The sequence below is a fragment of the Pteropus alecto genome, unplaced genomic scaffold (genome assembly GCF_000325575.1).
Source record: "Pteropus alecto unplaced genomic scaffold, ASM32557v1 scaffold146, whole genome shotgun sequence".
Taxonomy (NCBI): Eukaryota; Metazoa; Chordata; class Mammalia; order Chiroptera; family Pteropodidae; genus Pteropus; species Pteropus alecto.
In genome coordinates this window covers 27,297,792-27,321,424 of record NW_006442107.1, presented here as the reverse complement: position 1 = coordinate 27,321,424, position 23,633 = coordinate 27,297,792, and the positions used below count along the sequence as shown (strand labels likewise).

The window sequence follows — 23,633 nt, the reverse complement described above, 5'->3', positions numbered from 1 at the left end:
ATTGATTTAAAATTTTATATTGTTTTCAGGGATTAAAATCCATTTATTAATTGGATCTAAAAATGAAGGGGGCAATTGCTACACTCACAGCAGAATGTATTTGTTTAGGAAAAGTATCTTCAAGTTTTAAGCTATTCTGCTTAAGTTCTAGTCACTACATTCTCATCCCCCAACTAGCTCTCCAATATAGATTAAAGCAAATAAACATAGATCTAGTTTTATAGAAATGTTAAACAATTAAACTGAAAATAAACATTATAAATCTTGGTGAGATGAACTTACTCTCGCTGAATAGAATCTAACTCATTCATAGCTTCGCTGAGGCCCTCATTAACAGCACTCTCCAGCACGTGCTTGTGTTTCTCCAAGGACTCCAGCTCACTGGCACATTTTTTGTCCTCTTCCTCAGCTTCCTATCAGGATAAAGTCATGGTTATAATTTTTTGATATTCACATTCAATATACTACGGGTGGATTTTAAAAAATGTAAAGCATTTTTAAAAATCAGGTTGCCTCATCATTTGTATTCTCAGGATGCTTACTGCTTTATATTTAAGAGATATTAAAATGCTCCTTTGGGAATCTTATACTGTAAACATGTGACCTTTCAACAGGCCTGTATAAAATTTATTCGGCAGTATTTTCAAGTCTGTACTACAGGAAATTTTATGATACTCTGATTTAAATATTTTTTAAATGAGCATCAAAGAGGCCTTTTATATAAGTAAAAATGTGGATAACTTTTATACTATCATTATTTCACATATGTATTAATTATGTACAGGCAAAGTAGCCCAAAATTCATCAATTCCTGGGTTTCTCAAGATGAAATATGAGAGTCTTTCACTTAAGTGCTTTAAAGAAAAAACTAAGTATTGCCACAGAAAACATGAAAAAACAAAAATGATTATCAAATGCCTCATATTTTACATGTAGATCATATTATTGTGGTGTATTTTCTGAAAATTTCACACTGCTTAAAAATGTATAAGCTATCAATATAATATAGGGCAAGAGAAAAGTTTTCAAATCCTAATACTCTGTTGGTATAACTAAGTAAAAAATATTGGTGTGGTTAAAATTTTCACATAAATTGCATAAGTGGTAATGAACAGAGTCATCTGAGTACTTCCCTAAGTAAAACGCTGGCCAGAAGGTGGGTTAAGGGTGGTGGGAAATGAATCTTATTATTTCCCACATTTTAAATTTCATGTAAATGATCTCTGGAATTTGATCAGGATATTGTTTGCGATGACTCTTAATAGGCATATGCAAAGGCCTCATTGGGGTTTAAGGTTTAGGAGTACTTAACACTAAATCTCCATAAAAAGGTAGAAGAGATTATGCTTTGGACTGGTCTTCAAAACATGTTTTGTTCTGACAAGGATACTGAATCACATATGCAGGTACAAAACACTGATGGAACAATTAACATGTTCTATGGTAAAATAGCCAAAGTCCAGGAAAAGTCATTTAAAAGAACAAATAACATAACTCCTTACTAATAAACTTTGGAAGAGAAGATGAAACTAAAACACAGGTTATTGAATATAGCTTAAAGATTTCAGGTTGATGTCAGAACAGGTGCCTAGTCAATCATGATAGCTTTGGCTAACCTACACAAACTATGGCAAAGTTCTTACCTTAACTTTTTGTTGGTAAAGATCATCCAGCTTTTGAATTTCTTCTTTCAGAGTTCTTACACTTCTCCTGCTTTCTGTTATCATTGTATTTAACTTGGGGAATAAAAGTTTGGGTGAGAAATCATAACTATTACATTAAAAAATTTTTAATAAGTTATAGAACTTTTATATTAACAATGAACTAATTGAACCATGTTATTTCTTCTAGTTCTTTTGGACACTCACGTATCTTTTGTCCTAAAAATTTATTATTCTCCAAAGAGAAGTTAATTTCAAGGAAACTTGTAATGTGTAATGTTTAAATGCAGAGGGGTATAGTAGGGTAATTCTCGGTAAAATATGTCTGTTTTTCTACTCTTAGCTGTGGAAATTTTTTTTAACTCTCATATATTATATAAATATTATACTATTAATGTTTTTATATTACTTTATTAAGAAATATAATTTGTGCTCTTTAGTTTTTAGATTTTATCTACTTCAGTTATCTAGTTTGTTTCATTTGTGTGTTTACTTTCTGGGATATTAGAGAGAACTATTCATATGAATTTTATTGGCTAACATTTGTTAATTGGTTACAGTTAACGCATTCCTACAAAGAGAAAAAATAAACAAATTTAATCTTGTTAAAGCTTGAGCTTTAAGATATGTTGAAACCAAAACCAAGAAAAAATGTTTCTAAAGCTCATTTCCTGTTGACAAGTGCTGATACCAGTTGATATTAGTAATGAGCACAAAATGTTTTTCAGCTAGACCAAGAGGAAAATATTTCCCCCTGGACACAGAAAATAGTAAAATGTATAAATAAGCTATCATTCTTTAAAGGAATGATTCTACGTATACGTGAAATTTTAAAAAAATTATACGTATATATGTTTTGGGAAAAATTTAGTGATGCTATTGTTATTTGACAAAAGACAGGATGGTAAAATGACTACACTTATAAAAGAAACTTGCATATACTTCTCATTCAGTCATCAAAAGTCCCTTGTAAGGGACATTTCTTTCCTATTTTGTAAGTGAGAAGAGTAGGCTGGAGAGAATGCTATTTACTTAGGATCATGCAACTAGCATGTTCCCTGAAGTCAAAACTAGATGTTCTAACTCCAAGGACTTTTTCTATACCACCTGCCTTTCCAATTATTTTAAAAACTAGGGTTACTGAAGCTATAAGCTTTGCTTCCAGTCTAAAGATATTTTACTTCTGAAGTAATTACTAAGTCTTTTTTCTTTAAGTTTTGGGAGGTCCTACAAATTCTCCCTTGTAAATTTCTCTTTCTGTGTTCATTATATCTTGGATGTGGATGTTTTCCCAGGATTCTGATCTTGGCTGTATTCTTATTTGCTCACTTGGGAGAGCTTTCTCTCATTCTCATCCTTGGGAGATCTCCTGGCTTTAATTACCTGCATACTAGGAAATATCTATCTAGCTATATATTTCCAAACTCCAACTGCCTATTGGATATTCAAAGCAAGAATCCAGCTAAATCATTTCAACCAGAATCTCTCATCTTCGATATGTGATCAGGTTCCTCATCCTCCACCTGCGCCCCTTTCACCCCTTACTCAAATCCCCAGGTAATGTTCTTGCCTTCAGTAAGAACTCTGCTAGGTTGGTTTCGCTAGAATCTCCCCTTAACCCTGCTGTTTCCTCTCAGTAATTTTCTATCCACTGAACCCCACCCTGCTCCTTGGCTATCAATTCCATTTCTTTGTTGTATTTGGAGTTGAGTCCAATCTCTGTTGCCTACTACAAAAACTCATTCTTATAGCCACCATTGAATAAAGTCTGCCTTATCATCTTTAACAAGTATCATGAATAACTTTTCTTTAACACCGTTATACTAAAACTGGACACTTGAACATTCTTGATTTCTCTTTCTTAAACTTTACATCCAAATAGACCACGATATTATGCTGTTTTGATCTTTAAATCTCTTTTCTCCATCCTCACTACAATAGCCTTAGTTTGAGTCCTTACCAGTCATCACTCAGGATATTATTAGGTCTCTTAAATTGTGTCTCTCTTCTCCAAAACGGCAACATTATGGGCTTACTAAAACACACAGGTGTTATTTCCTGACTTAAAAATCTTCGATGGTCCCTACTGCCTATAGAATAAAAATTCAACCAGTAAGCAAGAACTGATAAACCCCTTCAAAATTCGATTCTTGTTACTTCAGGCTTCTCCCTTATCCTACTGATACTCAAGGTAATTCATTAACTTGCTATGCTCTTCGGTCTTTGGGCCCTCAGTGGTGGGTGTGTGTGGGTATGGGTGTGTGTGTATCCTGTGTAATCCACTGGCCAACGCCTACTTGTTATTTACAACTCAGCTCAGCTACCACTTCCTTCAAAAGAAACTTGTGCTTATCTTAGGTGTATTATGAGAATCCACAGCATGCTGTATTTACACTACAAAAAATTTTACAGTAAAAGTAATTGTTTTCATGCCCTTCTTCCCACTTGACATAGAGTTCACAACATCTATTACAATAACACCAGACACATATCAGGTTCTCAAAATATCTGCTGAATAAATTTCAGTTAATATTTAAACTTTACATTTATTTTCAGAGCTGTGACTGGTTTAATTTTCTACTTTTGTGATGTCTTTATCAGGTTGTAATATGAGGGTTACATATACTAGCCTTATAAATGAAGTTGTTAAGTAAAGATTTCTGTTTACACTGTATTACTTCATAATTCAAATAAATTCCCTCCATCTTTATAGTATATCTATTTCTCATTTGTATTTTCCTTGAATGTTTTTGGTGATTATTTTAAGTTGTTTTCAGATTGATTAGTTGTTATTCTAATTTATTAATTTCTGTTTAAACTTTACTATTTCAAATTGCTATTTTACCTTAATGCCATCTTAACTTGATTAAACAGATTGTCAAATTGAAAAAATAGTTTGTCTTTAGTCTCTGAAGCATATGACATTATTGATCACTCCTTTTTGTCTCCGGTTTTACTGAGATATAATTAACATATAACATTGTATTGGTTTAGGGTGTATAACAATTATTTGATACATAATATATTGTGAGATGATTAGCACAGTAAGTTTAGTTGAGCTCACTCTTTTCTTGAAAGTCTTCCCTATTTAGGCTTTTATAGCATATTTTTAAATTCTGATCGTTCTCCAATTATTTTGTCCATTTCCTTTTGAAAATGACTTTTGGAAACAGACTTTTACAGGCATTTAAATTTGAGTTCCCCTGAATTCCACGGCCCACAATGAAAAATTAGGTAAAAAAAATTTTCTTAACCTATCATAGCTAGTTAGCCTCTAACTATAAATAATACATACCTACTTTAAGGTAGCCACTTCATATCTTAGTATAAAAAGGGATATTATTAAATTATCTCAAGTTTAAGGAGGCAATTCTTCATTAAAAGCAAAGGGAAATTTACTCAGTTACATATCCTTTTACTATCAATGATATGTTTAAGTTACTTAAAAAATTACTTTAAATATTAATATGAAAATATTAATATGATTTAATATGAAAATATTTCTAAATCAAGGGTATACCCTTGATTTAGAAATATTTTCATATTAAATCATATTAATATTTTCATATTAATCTCTTTTCATATTAAAATTTCATTCCTTAACAATCAGAAACCACAAATCATATTTAAGTTTATAAATATCTTATTTTTGCTTTTAATGACTATGTTTTGTTACTTACTTGTTCTAAAGTATCATCTAATCCCATTTTCTTATTTAGAGCTTTATTACTTTCTTCTTCAGTTTGGTTTAAGAGTTCCTTGAGTGGTACCTATAAAATACATAGGAATGTGGGTTATATATGACATACGTTAATTATAAAATTTCTCTCATGAGGCATCTACACATTGTGATAGAAGAAAATACTTTTGGAGAAAAACAGTGAATCCATGAATTTTTAAATAAACACATCAATAATAATATAAAACTAATTTTAATGTAATTTCTATAACTATAGAATATAACTTACTTTTGGTTTTGAATACATGTGAAATTCTCAATTTGCTTACCTATTCTTGAAATTCGCTGTTATTATTTACCATTTTATAAGTACACTTAATTTAATGGAATCTTGGAAACAATTTATAAGTAGGATTTGTTTTTATGCTATATTCTCTAGATGAATCATTTCTCTTAATCCTTTCAATGGATTAGTCTTCAAATTATCTGCTTGTCTTTTGTTTTCTTTTTTGCTATTTATTCTAACTCTATTATAATAACAAAAGACTTGAACATGCCAAATGTCCATCAACAAGAACTGGTTGAATAAGCCATACAATGGAGGACTTTGAGGTTGCAATTGAAATGAAGAAGAGCTCAATTTACTACTGCGGAGAGTAGATAGGAATAGACAGATGGAGGAGATATACAGGGAAAGGTAATTCGGAAGGGGTGCGAAGCTTTCATGCTCTCTTCGCTTTGCAACTCTCCCTGCATCTCCACATGTTCACCTACTTGGAACTTTTTACCTGCTTGAAATTCTTATGTTTATAGTCTATTCTATTAATTTTATTTTAACACAGTACTTCATTGTTTCCATTATTATTATTATTTTTTATAGAGGTAAAGCTTATGCATTAAAATAAAGAAATAATGAAGTTAAAATAAATGTAACATAAAATTAAAGTATACAATCCAGTGGCATTTAGTAATTCACAATGTTGTATAACCATCACATTTCATCACTCCAAAAGAAAACCTGTACATTACCATGTTTTCAGTAGGTCTTTTAAAGTTATTGGTTTTAATTCTGGCTGCTTTATTTCTAAAGATGCAATGGCCTCTTTAATCTAAGAACTTTTCTTCAAATACTACATATAGCAGTTGGAGTGGCACCTTCTTGATGCTATTTCTATTTTTATTGTTCTATTATTATGTAAAACTATTTCCAGAGATCAATAAAATTTTTTCGTTTTTGTCTGAGCATATGTATTCTTTTTGCAATGGGTAATCTTTCCTACAGCTATTTAAGTAATTACTTTCTTGCACTAGTCATGTCAAACTACTCAAAATAGCAGTAAGTAAACTCTGCCTGTCTACCTACCTTTCCTAGCTATTGTTTGAGAAACAATTCAGTTAAAGACTAAATGTTTACTTGATGCATGTTTTTTCTATTGAAAATGAGTCTAGCTTGTTTTAATCAAAGTCTATCTACCAATAAACTGTAATATCTAGGAATGTAGGGACTGTATCTTTCTGGGTATTTTATTCCTAGCACCTAGCTGATATGGAATATGTTATATACTAAATAATTTATTGAAGGAAAAATAATTCTCTAGGGAAAAATACATAGGTTTTGAATTTAAATAACACTTTCATATTCAAAAATTAAGTATTTTAGAAACGAACATTTTTGGAGGCCATTAAAATACTAAAATTTGTGAATAACTGAGAAGTTGCAGTAGAGCAGTTAAAAAATTTTCTTCCCCAAATTCTTGGACATACTTAAAAATCGGGTGCAGATTTTTCATCATTGATTTTTGGAGTCATGTAACACTCTTTTATATTTCATGTTTTCATGTGTGTCCTTTTGCCTGAAAACTCTTTTCCATAGACCATCCCCATAAGTTTTTTAAGATTTTGTTCCAGGTTCGCCATTTCCATGGAGAGTTTTCTTTTCATTCTGGGATGAATTGATCTTGTTACCATACTTTATAAAGACTTCTAATAAAGTACAAATATTTATTTATATCTTTTTCCCTTGAGTGGATTAGTAGCAACTTGAGAGCAAGGGTCAGGTCATTTTTACCTTTATAATCTTGGTGTCTATTTTATATCAAATCATTTTTTTTAATTGGATAGTTGAATAGATAAAGTAAGTAGAGAGGAGAAAAGGTATTATAATTCCAAGAGTAAGATATGATAGAGAGAAGGATTTCTACTACCAAGAAGGAAGATAAAAGGTTTCGTTTTTATTTTTATTTAGTCCTGAGTTATAGACATGCTAAATTTTTAAACTTTGAATCGGCCATCATTCATATCATTTAAAAACTTTTTGAAGTACTCATAATTACTTACATAAACTTGAGCTCTGTATTTGACAAGGCAGTTGGCACCAGCTTCAGGATTAAACTTAATTTCAAAGTCATAACCTTTGGAATTCTCAGCACCTTTAGGAATAAGTTTTAATTTTCTAGCCAACTTGTGATACTCTGCTAATTGTGTTTCAATCTGTAAGAATAAAACACAAAAAGCAGTGTTAAAAACAATCTGCACCATTCCATATGGTTTTCAACAGGCATTTCTGCAATTTTACACAAAAATTAAAATACAAAGATTTTATTCACACTAAATTTGTAGGATAATTCTAAGACTATAATTATTAAACAGTATACTACTGTTCTTCTCTTTATCTGATAAATAGTTTGGAAGAAGAGTCCATATTTAGGTATTAATGAAAATTCACTCCCCTCCTTAAAAAAAAAACAAAACAAAACTTATAGGACCAAGAAGTGCAGCGAACATCAAGAAAAAACACGAAGCAAAGCAAACCAAACCTAGGTACATCGTAGTCAAACTACTGAAAACCAAAGATAATATATTGGCAAATTTTGTTAAGGATTTTCATTTCTGTGACATATATTATTTATTTTTTCATCATCACTACTTGAATGTAAGCTTCATTAAAGCAGCTGCATCCCCAGTCCCTAGAACAGTACTTGGCATATAGCGGATACTTAATATTTGATTAAATAAATAAATTTGCAGAGTCTTGGCAATTTATTTTCATACTGCTTCCTCCATTTAATGCATAGTTTCTAACTGCTGTTACCAATCCATAAAAATAAATACTTTGAGTGCAAAAATGCAATAAAGCACCCATTGGAACTTGCTTAAATAATTTGCTATTTCTAAAAATTTATCAGCTCTCAAAAAATTCAACTTATTAAATATAAGATTTCTCATTAATGAATCAGAAAGTCATTTCAATTACTATAATTGGTTACATAGCTTTCTAGGGACTACCAAGGTATGTAGGTCTGTTTTGTCCTAATACTAAAATGGTACTAGGAGTAGTTTCTTCTGTTCTTTACTACCATTTTATTTATCTAATGAAAACAGCCTTCACAAACCATGTACTTTATCATGCCTAACTGTAGAAAGAACAAATATGTGGCACATGTGTCTCTACTTTCTCCTTCCCACAACCAACTGATCATACTCTTTCTTGATGAGTCTAGATGCACACTCAATGTCTATCTCAAAAGAGCTCCAGAAGGCTACCATCAGTAGAGGTGGCATGTGGAATAAAAATTAGTCCAGCAGATGATGGATGAAATTCATGTTATGTTGAACGTTTGCATTCTGCCATCATTCTTTAATATCTCTCTTACCTACTATGCGAGGGCTTACTTCTCACTGTCTGTGGCCCTACTCTGATTTCTCATTAGGACATTGCTTACCTAATTCCTAGATAATCTTATTTTCTAGCCTAGTCCTCCAAGTCAAAAACAGCATTCTTTTTGGTACAGCTAGTTTTAGCTAGTTAAGCTCAGAGTTCATTTAGTCCAGAGATTTCTAACTTCCCCTTTCCCACATAGTGCTTAAAAGATAAAATATACTTATTAATAACTGTTGAAGGAACTCATTTCAGATTCACCAATCTAGTCTAACCATACTTCATCTTATAAATAAGGAAACTGAGGCTATGAAGTTGGATAACACACTGAGGTGACAGGCATGTGGTGGTAAATTCAGGGCTAAAACAAAGGTTTACCAAATTCTAGGTTCAAAAACTTTATGGATCAGCACCCCAAGCTATTTCTTATAAATGTATACTTTTCTCCTTTAACACACGAGAACAGAGATTATTTAGAGAGTAAGGAAGATGAGGGGGTATAGATGGTTAAAGCAAAGCAAAAGTATAGTGAAATACGGACAAAAAAGGAGGTAATGCTTATTTCTCATACTGTCTAGTCCATATTAAGAATTACATATGTAGGTGTGTAAAATACAGATTTTTAATAACACAAAAGTAAATCTGATTAAGAAACTATTTGCATTATGTTTACAATGTACTTTATAATGTGACCAGGATGAAAAAGCAGTATTGCCCCCTGGGCAAAAACAACTGCTTTGTTTGAACTACTTTTTTCATTTTAACAATGGTGATAAATATAAGAAATACTGTATTAAGGAAAGTGCTGCAAGTAATAGGATTAAAAAAACAAAACAAAGAAACAAAAAATTACTTTAGACTAAAATACTAAATTTTCCTCAGTGATGTTAAAATTTCAGACCTAACCTACATCTACCAATAAATAGTATAACTGAAAATATTAGTGTGAAAAACTTCAAATAAAAACTCAATTCTGAAACTCTCTAGTCTGTTTTTCTCTACTAAAAAAACCCCTTTTTAAAGACATGCTTTCTTTTCCTTTTCTTAAAAAAAGGTCCTGACTTACATAACTTTTATTAGGAATGAAAATAGTTTATGTAGCAGAAAAAGATGGTATGAAACTGATAGGAAAAATGTCCCTAGACAACCTGTTAACTTATATTGTTTTAGAATACACTGGTGTCATGTCCATGATTATGCTAAATTGTTAAGAAAAAGTTCACGTACACTGAAAACTACATTTAAAGGCGTAAATAGTGTATAGCTAAGTAAGGCAGAAGTATAGAACATTTATAAAAGATTGCCAACAATAAGGACAGATTTTATCTAGAAATTCACATAGTAAGCCTACTTTCTCAACAATGTTGGCTGAAACAATAATGTACTACCTATACAATTAAAATGAAGTCAAATAATTTGGTTTTGATGGAGGTCATGAGTGCCTGCTATTACTAAATTTGATAGAAACTTTTGAATCCTTTTATTGCATGTGGCAATGCTGATTGCTTCATGAATCTTTTCTCTCTCAGCTTCTATTCTCTTGACCTTTCTGGTGAGTCCTTAGTTTCCTTTTAGGCCTGTCTTAAAAGACCTTTATCCCCTCAAAGATGGTGTTCCCAGAGTTTTATTTTCCTGTGTATTCTTCCTTGGTGAATTCATCTACCCTTTGGCTTCAATCACAATATATTGCATACTGATTTTCACCAAATCTATATTGCAAAGCCAGATAGTTTATGCTGAGACCTATATAATAATAGCCTATTAGATACTTTCAGTTGGATGCCCAGTGGGCACAACAGGTCCAGTAGACCATCCCCATTCTTGATTGGCAACTTCCCCTCTTTTATTGCTGAGTGAGTGGCACTACTGCTACTCAATCACCCAAGCCTGATATCAGAACTGTTCCCGCTTCTATCATTAGGTCTTTTCCACTTTGTCTCCTAAGTAGCCAGAATCCACCTATTTCTCTGAATCTCCAGTAGCATTAGCCAAATTCAGCTTGCCTTTTCTTAGCACATGACTGCCACAATCCTTATCTGAGTGTTTTGCTCCCTTCCAATCCATTTTTCACATTACCAAAACTGTGATCTTTCTGAAATGTGATCATTTCATATATGTTTAAAAATTTTAAGGGCTTCTTAGAGCTTTTTGGATAAAGTCCACACTTCTAAACATGAAAAAGATCTTCACTATCTGGTCTATACTTATCTCTTTGAGTCTCACCTGTGCCCTCATCCTTTGCTATTAAGCACCAATCATATGAAATGCTTATGATCCCAGAGTGCATTATGCTGTTTTCTCTCTGAGCATTTCCATATACTCCTTTGTTGGTTGACTCCTCTATCCTTGCTATGCTAATTTTTCTGTATATTTCCCAATTCAGTTCAGGTGTTATCTCTTCAAAGAAGCTTTTCTAAAAATCACCTTATCCATCTTCCCACACCTTAAACACTAAATCTGGGTTAGGTATATTATATGCTTCCTTAGTACCCTGTTTGAGGTCCGAACTCATGATAGAAAACTATCGACTAGATTGGGTATCTTGAGGGGAGAATGTATTTCTTTTTTATCTTTATTTCCTCCATGCCCAGCATGGTATGTGGTACATAGCTGATGTTAAGTAAATGTTTGAGTAGAAAATAGGTAAATGAAGAAGAGGTAATTCACATCCTCTTCTAGAATCAAAGGCATGAGATTTATGAAAATTATTTTCATAGCCTAAAAGACTTTTTTGTTTCTTGGTTCATTGTTTGAAAAAAAGAGCTACCTTAAATTTGACTGAGAGAAATTGGGGTGTTACTGAATTGACATAAAACAATGAATGTGTTTTAGTAAAATGTTCATGCTAAAATTTTTTTTTTACCTCTTTAGCCAACTTATTCTACACACTCAATTCTTAATTGGGGTAGACCTCTACAAAGGTCAGCTCTGGTGAACTGCCACTCTGGAAGTGGTATGACATACCGTCTCTTTGCCTCTGGCATATTTTAGCTCCTCATTCCATAATTGCTGTTGTTCATCCTCCAAGTCCTTGGTTAATTTATTAATGGTCTGCTGCAATTCATTTCTTTCATGATTTATTCTCTCAATGTCTGCAACTGAGTACTTCTGGTTATCAACAATATTCTGTAGTCGAGTATTCTCCTGTTTCATTGTTTCACATTCTAGTTCTGTATTGAAAAAAACAAATTTGTTAAGTTCCTTCAATTCTCACAAAGAAATTAAGTAGAGTTGATTAAGGTGTTTAAATTTCCAAGTTATACACATGTATGTTTTTCTCTTTTGGATTAATGCTATATGATCCCACTTTGTTAATAACATTCTTGAAAGATGATACAATTGTTTTATGTGAACCTTATTTCCCTACTGGCTATGGTTTTCAGAAAGTGCTACATGAAAAAAAAAAAAAAAAGATCTCACACATAATAATTACAATTAAGAATTGTTACACTTAAAAATGGTAACTCAAATGCTTTTTGAGTTACCATTTTTAAGTGTAACAATTCTTTTAAGTGAACAACTCAATGTTCAACTCAAATGCTTTTTATACTCCTACATGATTCTCTGCAATAAGCCAAAAAGCCCAAAAATATTTATATTAAAATACATGTTTATTTTTATTTCATTGACATTTCAGTGGTTTCATCAGAAATTAAGTAACTATAGTAACTATAGTAGTTAGGCTCTTGCTTTGTCTATTTACCAAAATTTGTAATAAAGAATAACTACATTGTATCAAGAGAATATGGAATGTGCAAACAGCAAATGTTCATGCAAAGGAGAAGTTATCATATTTAAAATATTTGGGGTTATATAGAATAGTGTTTTTTAACCTCTGTGACTTATAGCTTATAAAGAATATGACAGCATTTTTAAGCAAGGTAGGATAAATGGATGAGGATGCTCATGACCAAAGAAGCCAAGAAAAATCATCCTGAGGGCTGAGAGCGTCACGATCTCAGCTTTACTGTCAGCTCTCACTGCACTTTTGTTGGAAAGCTCTGCACCTGAGCTCAAAATAAATTAATGATTGGGCTAAGTAAAACTTTATACAGGAATCTGCGTAAAAAATCTGCAACGCATAGTTTCTGTACAGTTTAGATATGTGTCATACACTTTTAGCTATGAAGGCTTTAAATAATCAATAGAGTTAAAATACTCAGAATAAAAATATTTTAAGTTAACAGTTGTCAAATTTTTATCTCAAACTAAATCATTCTGGAGTGGCAAGTTATCGCTGAAGTATTTCTTACTGAGTTTGTAATTGATGGAAAAAAATTCTCACATAAAAATAGAAGTATAAAAATTCTCTTGATTAAATACCAATAAAAACACGGATTTATTATTATTATAAAGTGCCAATTTATTTGCATGACAAACATTGCTATAAGAAATTAGTCTATGGTTCCTTGTCATTATGGTGAACAAACATTAGGGGCCAAATGTAAACTATCTAAAGAGTTGGTTTAGAGCAAATCTAATATATATAATCGGAGTTATCTGGACAAAAACCAATTCAGCCAACAACCTAGATAATTATTATCCTTGACAGATAATCAATATCCCATAAACTAAAAGTTAAATCAAATATCTTAAGGACAATCTACACAACTCCTATGTGGGACAGATATAGCCTGTAAAATCCAAAAAGAATAAATAGAAGTAGGCAAAGACTTGGGAAAATAGTATACAGTAGGTCCACATAGCTATTTATTTTGTAACTGCTGTCCCATGCCCTGTGATTTGTAGGTAACTTCCTTTGCTCTCCTGGCATCAGAGTATTGATCAATTTATGTACCACAGTATTTTCAGAGTTTTATGATTAAGATCTATGAGTTTATGAAAACAAGATTAGGAACACATAGGCTATAAACAAACTTTCTTTAGTTTGCCTTTTGCTTCATAAAAATTGTAGTACTTGCATCTTTTCATTGTAATTTTAGTCAGCTTAAGCTGCTGAGTATTTTAGTAGGTAGTGATGGAGGATAATTATAGCAGCCTGAGGCCAGCAGTGATTTAAGAATTTGGCTTATCAATTACAAGGTAGAAAAGAAAATGTATATTTTATTTAGGCAGCATATGTTCTTAAATTAGGTCCTTCTTGGCTTCGAAAACATCAGTTGCCTGAAAACATGTTAGAAGGTATAGTAGGTTGAATAATGGCCACACAAAGATAGGAAGTCCTAATTCCTGGAATTTGCAAACATCATCTTTTTTTTTGGAAAAGGGGATTTGCAGATGTGATTACGTTTAGTATTTTGAGAAGAGACTACCCCAGATTATCTCGGTGGGCTTGAAATGCCATCATAAATGTCCTTAAAAGACAGAGGCAAAGAGAAACTAACAGATAGGAGAGACAGATATACAGAGAACACAAAGTGAAAGTGGAGGCAGAGATTGAAGTGACACGGCCACAAGGACAAGAATGCCATCTGACACCAAAAGCTGGAAGGGGCAAAGAATGAACTCCCCCCTAACAGTCTTTGAAGCAAGTTGGCCTAGCTGGATTTATAACTTCTAGCCTTTAGAAAACTGTAAGTGAATAAATTTCTGTTGTTTACAGTGATTTGTTATAGCAGCCTCAGAGAACTAATACAGAAGGCACTGAAAACTAGGTAGTTTGCAACAGCTATTTACCATGAAAGGAAAAAAGACATCGATGAAAAGCTGTCTCTATATGTGATAAATCCCACATAAGTCCCCATTCCAATCTGAATGACCTCTGTTAGCATTAGTTGTGCTTACCTATTCTAGACACTTCTTCATCAAGACCATTCACTTTCTGGTCAAGAATGGCTGAATGAGATTCCAAATTGCTCATGTATGCTTGATATTTTTGAACATCTGCTTGTAAGGAGGCTTTCAGTTTTCTCAATGACTCTAGACGATTCTTTAAAAGAAAAGAACATTAAATTATTCTCATCAATAATAATTCTGTACTTTACTTGAAAGTAAAGTGATATTATTTAAATTCATCTTAGAGAAAGGTAAATTAGAATTTTCCTTTCACTTTTAGAAGGAGTTAAAAGAACTAAAAGGGGACTTTACAGTTATTACCTAATAAGAAAAAGTACTTTTCAAGAATTAAGTTTGGAATAGGAAAAGTCAAGGGCCAGAATAAAAAAGCACAGAAATTTAAAATCATATATTTTACATAACAGTCTAGGTGCTTCAGTAATATAACACACAAAATAAAATTAGATATCTGGATATTAGAAAGCCCTTAGGATACAATATATTATACAAACCCATTTATTATCATACCCTTTCCACTAACTAAAAAACTCAGAGCCTCTTGTAAATAGGGCTCCCTAGAGGTGTATAACATGGGGACCTCATTCAAAATATCTTTTTGGTTTTATGTAAATAGGTAAGCCTCTTTCATCATATTCTGAACATCATTAGTCTAAAACTGATTGATCACAAGGGAATGTAAAGCTTCAGAGACACCAAACATGCTTTCCTTGGGAATTCTATCATCTGTACAAAAATTTTAACTTTTAAGAAGTTTATTTTGTTAATCTATTTAAAATTAATCTTTTAATTATGATAAAGAAGCAGCTGGTATTTGATTAGGAGATCCTGGAGTCCCAAAGAGATAAGTGTATAAGCCTATTAAAGATAAGCATGCTTACTAACCGGTTCTTTTTCTCGTTCTTGTTCCAATCTTGCAATCTGTTCATTCAGTGCTTTGTTTTTTGCTGCTAATGATTCCAGCTTGAAAGCATCTACATTAAATAAATCCTCTGGAGACAAGAGACGAAATCCAAAACTTTATAAGATCTCAAAACTGCCTGGAACATTCTTCCCCAGGCTTTCACCACTGCTTTCTCCTTCATTTCCTTCTGATCTCTGGCACAACACTGTCAGTGAAGGACAACCTATTTTCTGTCAAACAGCAAACTGTTCCCTTTTCTCCGTTATACTCTGTACCTCCTTACTTTGTTTTGTTTTTCTCTGTAGATGCTTTCTGTATTAGATCACTATGAACTGTCCTCTTTTAAAACAAAATATTATTCATCTTGTTCCCTTTCTCATGTGGGGAAGCTAGAATTATCTTGCTTACTCTTCAGGAAGGTACAGCCCATGGGACCATAAAGGATTGCTTTCACCTTTTGTGCTAATAGTGGCAAGGCGATTTTCTCTTGTTTTGATTGATTTTATTATCTTTGAAAGAATAAATAGCTTTACACATCTTAAATTTATCTATTTTACCTACTACTCTGGCATTTTATATACAAGTCTATTTCAGTAAAAGGAATGAAAATGTAAAATACCCCCCTCTAGTTAGCCAGTAAATACTGAATGTCACTAGATTGATTATAGCCGAGCAGAAAAATAAAAAATTTCTTTCTTTGGAAATGTAAGGGCCCATTAACTGTCACAAATTTTGAAAGGGGCTTTAGGTCTTCCGACTAATTGGTGCTTTAATTTCTCAAATAGTAAAGCAAGAATATCAAAGAAATATTATTCTTCAAGAGGAATAACATTTGCTGATTATCTTCTGTGCTCCTGGTACTGTTTGATACTTTATATACATGGCCATCTAATTTTGCAAAACTTTGTTAACAAGTAGTTTGTTAAGGTCATATAGACAGTAAGGGATATGGCTCAGGTCTGACTCCAATGCCAGTATTCTTTTTGCTTAACTATTACTTCTCTTCACTAAGGAAACGATGAAGATAAAACTCAGGAGGCATCCAAATAATTTAAAGTCAGTAGCTCATGTAAACATTGGGTAATGGTAAGCTAAGTTACAACTCCACAGGCAGAGTTAAATAAATGACCAAAAGCAAGCACACAAGGAATAACACTTACTCAGCTTTGACTGCAACTCTGCATTCATCTCCTCAAAGCTGTCAGCACCAGTCATGAAACTCTCATAGCATTTTATGGTGTAGTCCAAGAACAACTGGTTGGGTTAAGCAGATTTAAAACAAAGACATGATTCTCTATTTAGTTTATTTCACTTTTCTAAGTGGAAATTTAAATGACTTAAAAAAAATAAAAGTCAGGAATACTAAGTAGCTATTGGAACTATAAATGAGAAATGAACCTAGACTATATCATTAATTATGCAGCACAGACTTATTCAGTTTGCTATTTCTAATGTGAATACTAAGGATGAAAACAACACTTAAATTTGGATAAAGGTGCCATTTAGTAAACAGTAAAGAAACCATACCTTCAGAATTTTGAGAAGGCCAAACAAGAAAGATTAATAATAAATATAATTAAACATAAAATGCACAAACTTAATTGTCTTTAAGGATAATCTATTTTATGAAAATGTAAATAAATCATTAATCATATAAATTGAAATAAACTGACAAAGTCTAGTTATAAAAACAAGAATGTAATTAATAAAGGCTATAATTACACTGTAACTTCAGGCTAAAAAATGGCATGATTAGTAGAGATCTAAACAGTAGAAAACTATCATTCTTAATATTTATTCAGGAGAAAGCAATACTATATTTTGCAGTTATGAGTTGTTTTGGTCACTGAAGATGCATATTTTGTTAGGAGGCAAGGACGGCTGATCAGAATTTTCCATAGCCTAAATGAAGTAAATATCCCTCAAGACAAACCAATTCCCTTTGCACTGATTCTCTCCTTACTAAGCAACCTTCTTATTACTTGGTTGACATGGAAGGGGTATTGTGAATAGGCAGTATGTATATGCCTGTAATGGGAAAGGTGTACCACTGATGTTAATACGTTTTCATTCCACTTCAGATCTGTCTCTTGTGAATTTATAAAAGTGAATTTTTAAGTTTGGTCAATTTTGATTTTGCAGATTAAAAGAAATGAGTTCCTGGACCCATAAAGCTCAGAATCTGGTGAAGTTGGATACTTTTATAACTTTTTAAAAACAGCACTTTTGGTTACTAAAAGTGCTTCTCTATATGTCGTCATTTGAAATAATTGTTAAAATACCAAGAATAACTTTTACTGCTTTAGCCTTTAAAATGAATGTTGAAAAATTTATTATTTAGTAGGTGTTGTTATAAATATATTTGGGTGAAAACTGAGGTACAAATAAATCTAGTCCAGTACACATACGAGAGGAGAAGTTTCTTTCTAGCTACTGCTCCATCAGGGATCATCGCTAAATAGTAAAGGGGCATGGTTATTCTTCGTTTAAGGAAAAAAAAAGGCAATGATATCATGTCAGTCAGTGGATACATCTTTGAACTATTTCCCAGGTAGTAATAAAAGATGAGACTGGTTATTTCCACTTCTTTTATAAAAAAAAATGCTCCAAAGAGTGAAGATTAGAATTAGATCAGTTAATGCTTTTTCTTCTTAGGAATCCACATGATAATAGGTCTTTTACATAAGCTATGGGACATTAATGTTTAACCTTAACATTATAATTTTATTCCTTGAAGTTTGTTCCATTAGGATATATATAAATTTACATTAATTTTAGGAAATAGGGGAAGGTGAGTTTTTTGTTTGGGGTTGAATAAAGTGTGGGTTGGGAACCAATTTAGACTGTCTGTTTAGTTTTGTAAGTAGTAACTCTGATCTGAGTGGCAGTATGTCAAACTAAAAAGGGCAAAACAGAAGAAACAAATAACCCCCATGCACTATTTTAAGACACAATCTATTATATTTTGTATTAACAATTACATTAAAATAATGTTGCTGTATTGGTATCTTCATTCTAAAAAGAGGGGAAAAGAAATGTTATGTGTATATGTTAACAATAACATGTCATGACTTAATTCCAATTGACTTGAATTTTTTCCTTACTTAACATTTCCAAATTTCTGTGCCTAGTTAATTTCAGGAAACTACAATGTGATACCAAGAGTAAATCCATAGACTAATATTTTCAAAAATCAATTTTAGAAGTTTTTCAGAAAGCAAAAGATCAGTTCTATAAAAAAATATTAATTTCAATCGTGACACATTTAATTAATAATATCAATATGGAAAGTGAAGGAAACTGGACTCTGGGTGGTAATCACACAATAGAATATATAAATGTCAAATTATAATGTACATCTGGAAATTATATAATTGTATTAACCAATGTTACCCCAATAAACTTAAAATAATTACCCCAATAAACGTAAAAAAATTAATAATATCAAGATAACTTTAATGTTTACAACAATGTAAGGTACCTTATTATACATAATTCCATCTTCAGTTTCTTCTCCCCAAGGCTGTCCATCATCAAATAAAGGTGAGCTTTCCTTCATGGCAGTATGTAACTAATTAATACACAAGCAAGATATTAAGTTTATGAAAAAAATACATTGCTTTCATGTTTTGTCAACTGATTTTTAGTGTCATTTTTTAGAATCATTTACATTACTGAATGACTGAAAGTCTCTTCAGGAGTTATTATTCTATGGAGACTTAAAATATATCTCCTTTTGATATTTTAGTAACTAAATCCTTAGGATTAAAAAAGAATGGGTTCCACATTTAGTTTTATTCTATACAGAAAAATATGCTGAACTTTACGCTTATTAACCCTATGAGAGCATATGTACACATTTTAATGTAACTCTGAGAATCCAAAACAGATGTGCCACATAAAAGGTGAAGCAATAATAATTATTTTTCTTTTATATGAACTTAATTTTGGTGCTCAAATGTATTGACTAAAATCTTCAGAAATACAACTGTTTAAGCTTGAAAGTGATTACAGATAATAAATTATAGCAAAACATTCAGATATTTATAATTTACAAGCTAAAAGAAAAATGGCTAAAGGTTTTTAATGCATAGAAATTTCATTTTGGAATATTGTTTTTATACCTTGTTTAAAAAATATAACCTTTCAAAATGAAAAAAATTAGAAAATTTAAATGAAATTGCTATAAAATGTAACGATATCAATGTATATCTAGTATAATGAACATAAAGTTTCTAAGATAAAAAACAATGCATTAGAAGTGTAAAAGAATTCAGTTTCTACTGAAAATATTTCATTAAATTTTCTTATTCTAGCACTCATATATAAGATTCCTGAATGGGGAGTCTCTCATTGATTCTTAAATTGCTAGTGTGTTCAGCTCCACCATCTCAAACTAAGACAGGAAGGAAGAGATTTCAACACATATAACAGACTTGGAGGCATCTCGGAGCTCCCTTGCCAACAGAAGCCACAACAGGTAATCCACAAGCTCCTGTATCACTGTGGAAATGCTATCTCTCAACCACACGACAATGACATAAGCTACTTAGGCAAAGGTAAAGTGTTCTAGAGACAATAGGGATATTTGGTGGTGGGAGCAGAGAGGTGGCTACCCAATGTTCATGGGTATCACCGAGGAGAGACAAATTGAATACATAAATGCTATATATTAAAGTTCAGTAAAACTTGAGTTGTATTAATGGACCATGGTATTGGATTTCTACTCCTAACTTAACAATTGATGGATTGAATGTACCAGGATGTCTTCTGGTTCAAAATCCATCTACCCAGTGCCTGTGTACATTTAGTTAAGGGCTAGCTGATGGCCAAGAGAATGTCAGGAGGACAACATTAGTTTTAAGGATTCAAGCAATAAATAGGACAGGAAACTGAGAAGATGCAAAAGGAAGAGACTGCATTAGACTAGATAAAAATTTATGCTTCTGAACAGTCAAAATACAGCATATAAATCAAAAAGAAAAAGGAAAAAAAAACTTGCACAATATGCATGAGGTAATTTCAATTTGACTATTTTTGATGTACAAAATGGTGCTCTTGCAAATCAATAAGGAAAAAAATGCAAAAGACATGAAAAGACAGTAATAATAAATGTGAAAAATGTCCAAGTTTAAAAACAAAAAAATGCAAAATGAAAAAATTATCATGTTTGCTTATCATGTTGTTAATTATTAAAAACAGCAATAAGCTTAATTAATATATGAAGAATTCAATAGGTAAAAGTTCAAATAGCAGAAGCAAATGAAATATAAAATAGGTCAAAAAAGTATGCACAAACAAGTTAAAAAATATCAATGACAAACCATATAAAGCAAAACATAATTGCTTTAATAATAGATATTAAAATAAGCAATATTTCACCTTACAAATAGGTAAAAATTTTAAAACAATAATGCTTATAGTAGTAGAAAATGGGTATGCTCACATATTGTTGAGAAACGTTTAACTAATGCACATTTTCTGGAGGGAAATTTGACATCATGCATCAAAAGTTTAAAAAATATACATAATTTTCAAAGCAAAAATGTACCTGTAAACTTTATTTCAAAGAAATGTTTTAAGTTGTCTCTGAATTGTGGGATATGGGTACATCACCTTTTGTGTATGCTTTTCTGTATTTTCCAATCTTCTTGCAATATATATGAATTTTAAATAAAAAAGGAAAAGAAATAAATGTTGTGGGGGAAATAACTTCCTACTAACTTTTTTTTGAGCTGTAAAACCTTATGAAAACATATACTCTCCTTGTCAATGTGGTACTTCCTTCCCCTCACCCCTGGAATCACGTATTAACAGTTTGAAGAATTTAAAATCAAATATGCTCTGAAAAATGTACACTGATGCAGATTTTGAGATAAATGACAAAAGCAAGATTTGGAGAAACAAAGAAATATCTCGAGGAAAAATAATCTTTCCTATGTACACGTTTTAAAATGAGAAATTAAATACCTTGATGCAGTCTATTAGCCAAACCAAGGCTGCCACAATGTGAGGCCATGTATGAGGGGCCCCCACTGTATACATGGAGCTTTTGGATAATGCAAAAGGATACCTATGAAAAATTAGAAAAAATAAGCTAACATAATATGCTAATTTTATAAAAATGTCTAAGTTAAGCAAGAAATTATATTAAAAAACTTCCATGTATATAGTAACAGTCTTGACTTGTTTAGAAGTATTTGTTGAGATTCTGTCCTTAGTCATCTTACTTGTAAATGATTTTGTGTATTTTTTTGTTTCTTCTCTGTGATTATATATCCCTAAGCTACAGAACTTGATTTACAACCAATATGCTAGACTTCTCTCCTAAAAGATCGTTGGTTTCTTCGAATTAAATATACAACAATCCACATGTACACAACTCCTCATCCTCAAATCCACTCCTCCCAATGCTTACTCTTCACAGACCTTTTGACTTCATCTCACCCCATGTTCATCAAGCATTCAATCCTGTCTTTTTTGCATTTATGAAATCTGTGGTATCCAGCTCATTCTATCTGTTACTTCAGTAGTTCAGGGCCTTATGATCTATAGTTTCGTAACAACTTCCAAATGGTTGTTCAATTTATCCCACATATGCTGCCCACAGTGAACACATTAAAACACATTATTTCTCTAACTCAAAATCTTTATAAATTTATTGAGTTTGATTCTTCTGTGTTCCAACATTCTGTCTAGGCTAGTAAGAAATATAATATACAAACCCAAGCCCTTTAAAGATCCTTGGAACCTCTTCTTCAAATTTTGTGTCAGGAAATTCATACGAAGGGCACAGGAAGCCATAAAGAAAAGTGAAGATCTTTAAGAAGTCTTTAACAGAAGGAGCTTGTAGAGATTTCATGGACACACTATATGCATAACCGTTTTCTGTAAGAAACTAATATCAAACATTTTATAATAGAAAAATTATTAAAAAATACCTAAGAAAATAGTCACAATTTAGACTAATTAAAATTATAAAATACCTCACAGAGTAGTCGAATACACTGCTGAATGAATGCTTTGTCATTAAGTGGTCTTGGGTCCTTGATTTTTTCAGAGCAGGAAAATATACCAAATTGGCTATTCCGGGATCCAGGCCCACTGGTTCTGGAAACATTTTTAAAAATCAGTCAAAATTATTTCCTTCTGTGGTCAAATCTAAATTATTTCAAGGCAATTTTATTTTAACATCAGCATCAAATACTAAAGTTCAATAATACTTTAATTTTTATTTAACTAAACAGAATTCTCTTATTCAAGGCAGAGCAAATAATGAAGAGCAAAGCATAAAATGAGGTGGGAAAAAAATACACTTCTCGTGCTTTGCATTACTAACACAAACACATACACCATCCTCCAAGAATGTGTATTTTGAGTCACTAGATCTTCTGCACCAACAATTCTCCAACTCTATTCAATATCCTAAGTCCTTTTGTTTTTCTCATTAACAATTGTGTCATGTAATATTATGTGTCTAATTGCTAATTTACCATAAACATATATGTTGCTACCTTTTAGTCATTAATGGCTACAACATATGTGCTCCATTCTAAGGCTCTCTCCCAAAACAAAATCTTATTTGTTTAAATCTTTATAGTGGTTCCTTTTTGCCTACCAATGGGGCCCAATTTAGCTCACCATTGTAGTTTACTGTTCCTTTGAACAATAGTTTTCCTTATTGGACAGATGCCAGAAAACTGAATTACAGGTGGCCTTCCATATCTGTGGGTTCCACATCCACAGATTCAACCATATACGAATAGAAAATATTAACAACAAAAAATTATATTGTTGCTGACATGCACTATGTAGTTAGGTTTTGTCTGTACTGAATATATAGACTTTTTTTCTTGTCACTGTTCCCAAAACAATATAACTACTATTTAACTAGTATTTACATTGTATTAGGCACTAGAAGTAATCTAGAGATGATTTCAAGTATACAGGGGGATACACATAGGTTACATGCAAATA

General features: G+C 31.8%; 1 protein-coding gene across 2 annotated transcripts in view; it reads right to left on the bottom strand.

The window, feature by feature from the left end:
• Nucleotides 1-23,633, bottom strand: part of NDC80 (NDC80, kinetochore complex component) — a 35,142-nt gene that overhangs the window by 5,805 nt on the left and 5,704 nt on the right. For both annotated transcript variants that reach the window (XM_006920052.3, XM_006920051.3), the window contains exons 4-15: nucleotides 22,643-22,766; nucleotides 22,382-22,554; nucleotides 21,627-21,729; nucleotides 19,138-19,227; nucleotides 16,817-16,910; nucleotides 15,638-15,744; nucleotides 14,744-14,888; nucleotides 11,963-12,168; nucleotides 7,678-7,830; nucleotides 5,342-5,431; nucleotides 1,644-1,736; nucleotides 283-413 (exon numbers count right to left, since the gene is read on the bottom strand). In XM_006920052.3, coding sequence (XP_006920114.2) covers nucleotides 283-413; nucleotides 1,644-1,736; nucleotides 5,342-5,431; nucleotides 7,678-7,830; nucleotides 11,963-12,168; nucleotides 14,744-14,888; nucleotides 15,638-15,744; nucleotides 16,817-16,910; nucleotides 19,138-19,227; nucleotides 21,627-21,729; nucleotides 22,382-22,554; nucleotides 22,643-22,766 — 1,509 coding nt within the window. The remainder of the gene's footprint in view (nucleotides 1-282; nucleotides 414-1,643; nucleotides 1,737-5,341; nucleotides 5,432-7,677; nucleotides 7,831-11,962; nucleotides 12,169-14,743; nucleotides 14,889-15,637; nucleotides 15,745-16,816; nucleotides 16,911-19,137; nucleotides 19,228-21,626; nucleotides 21,730-22,381; nucleotides 22,555-22,642; nucleotides 22,767-23,633) is intronic.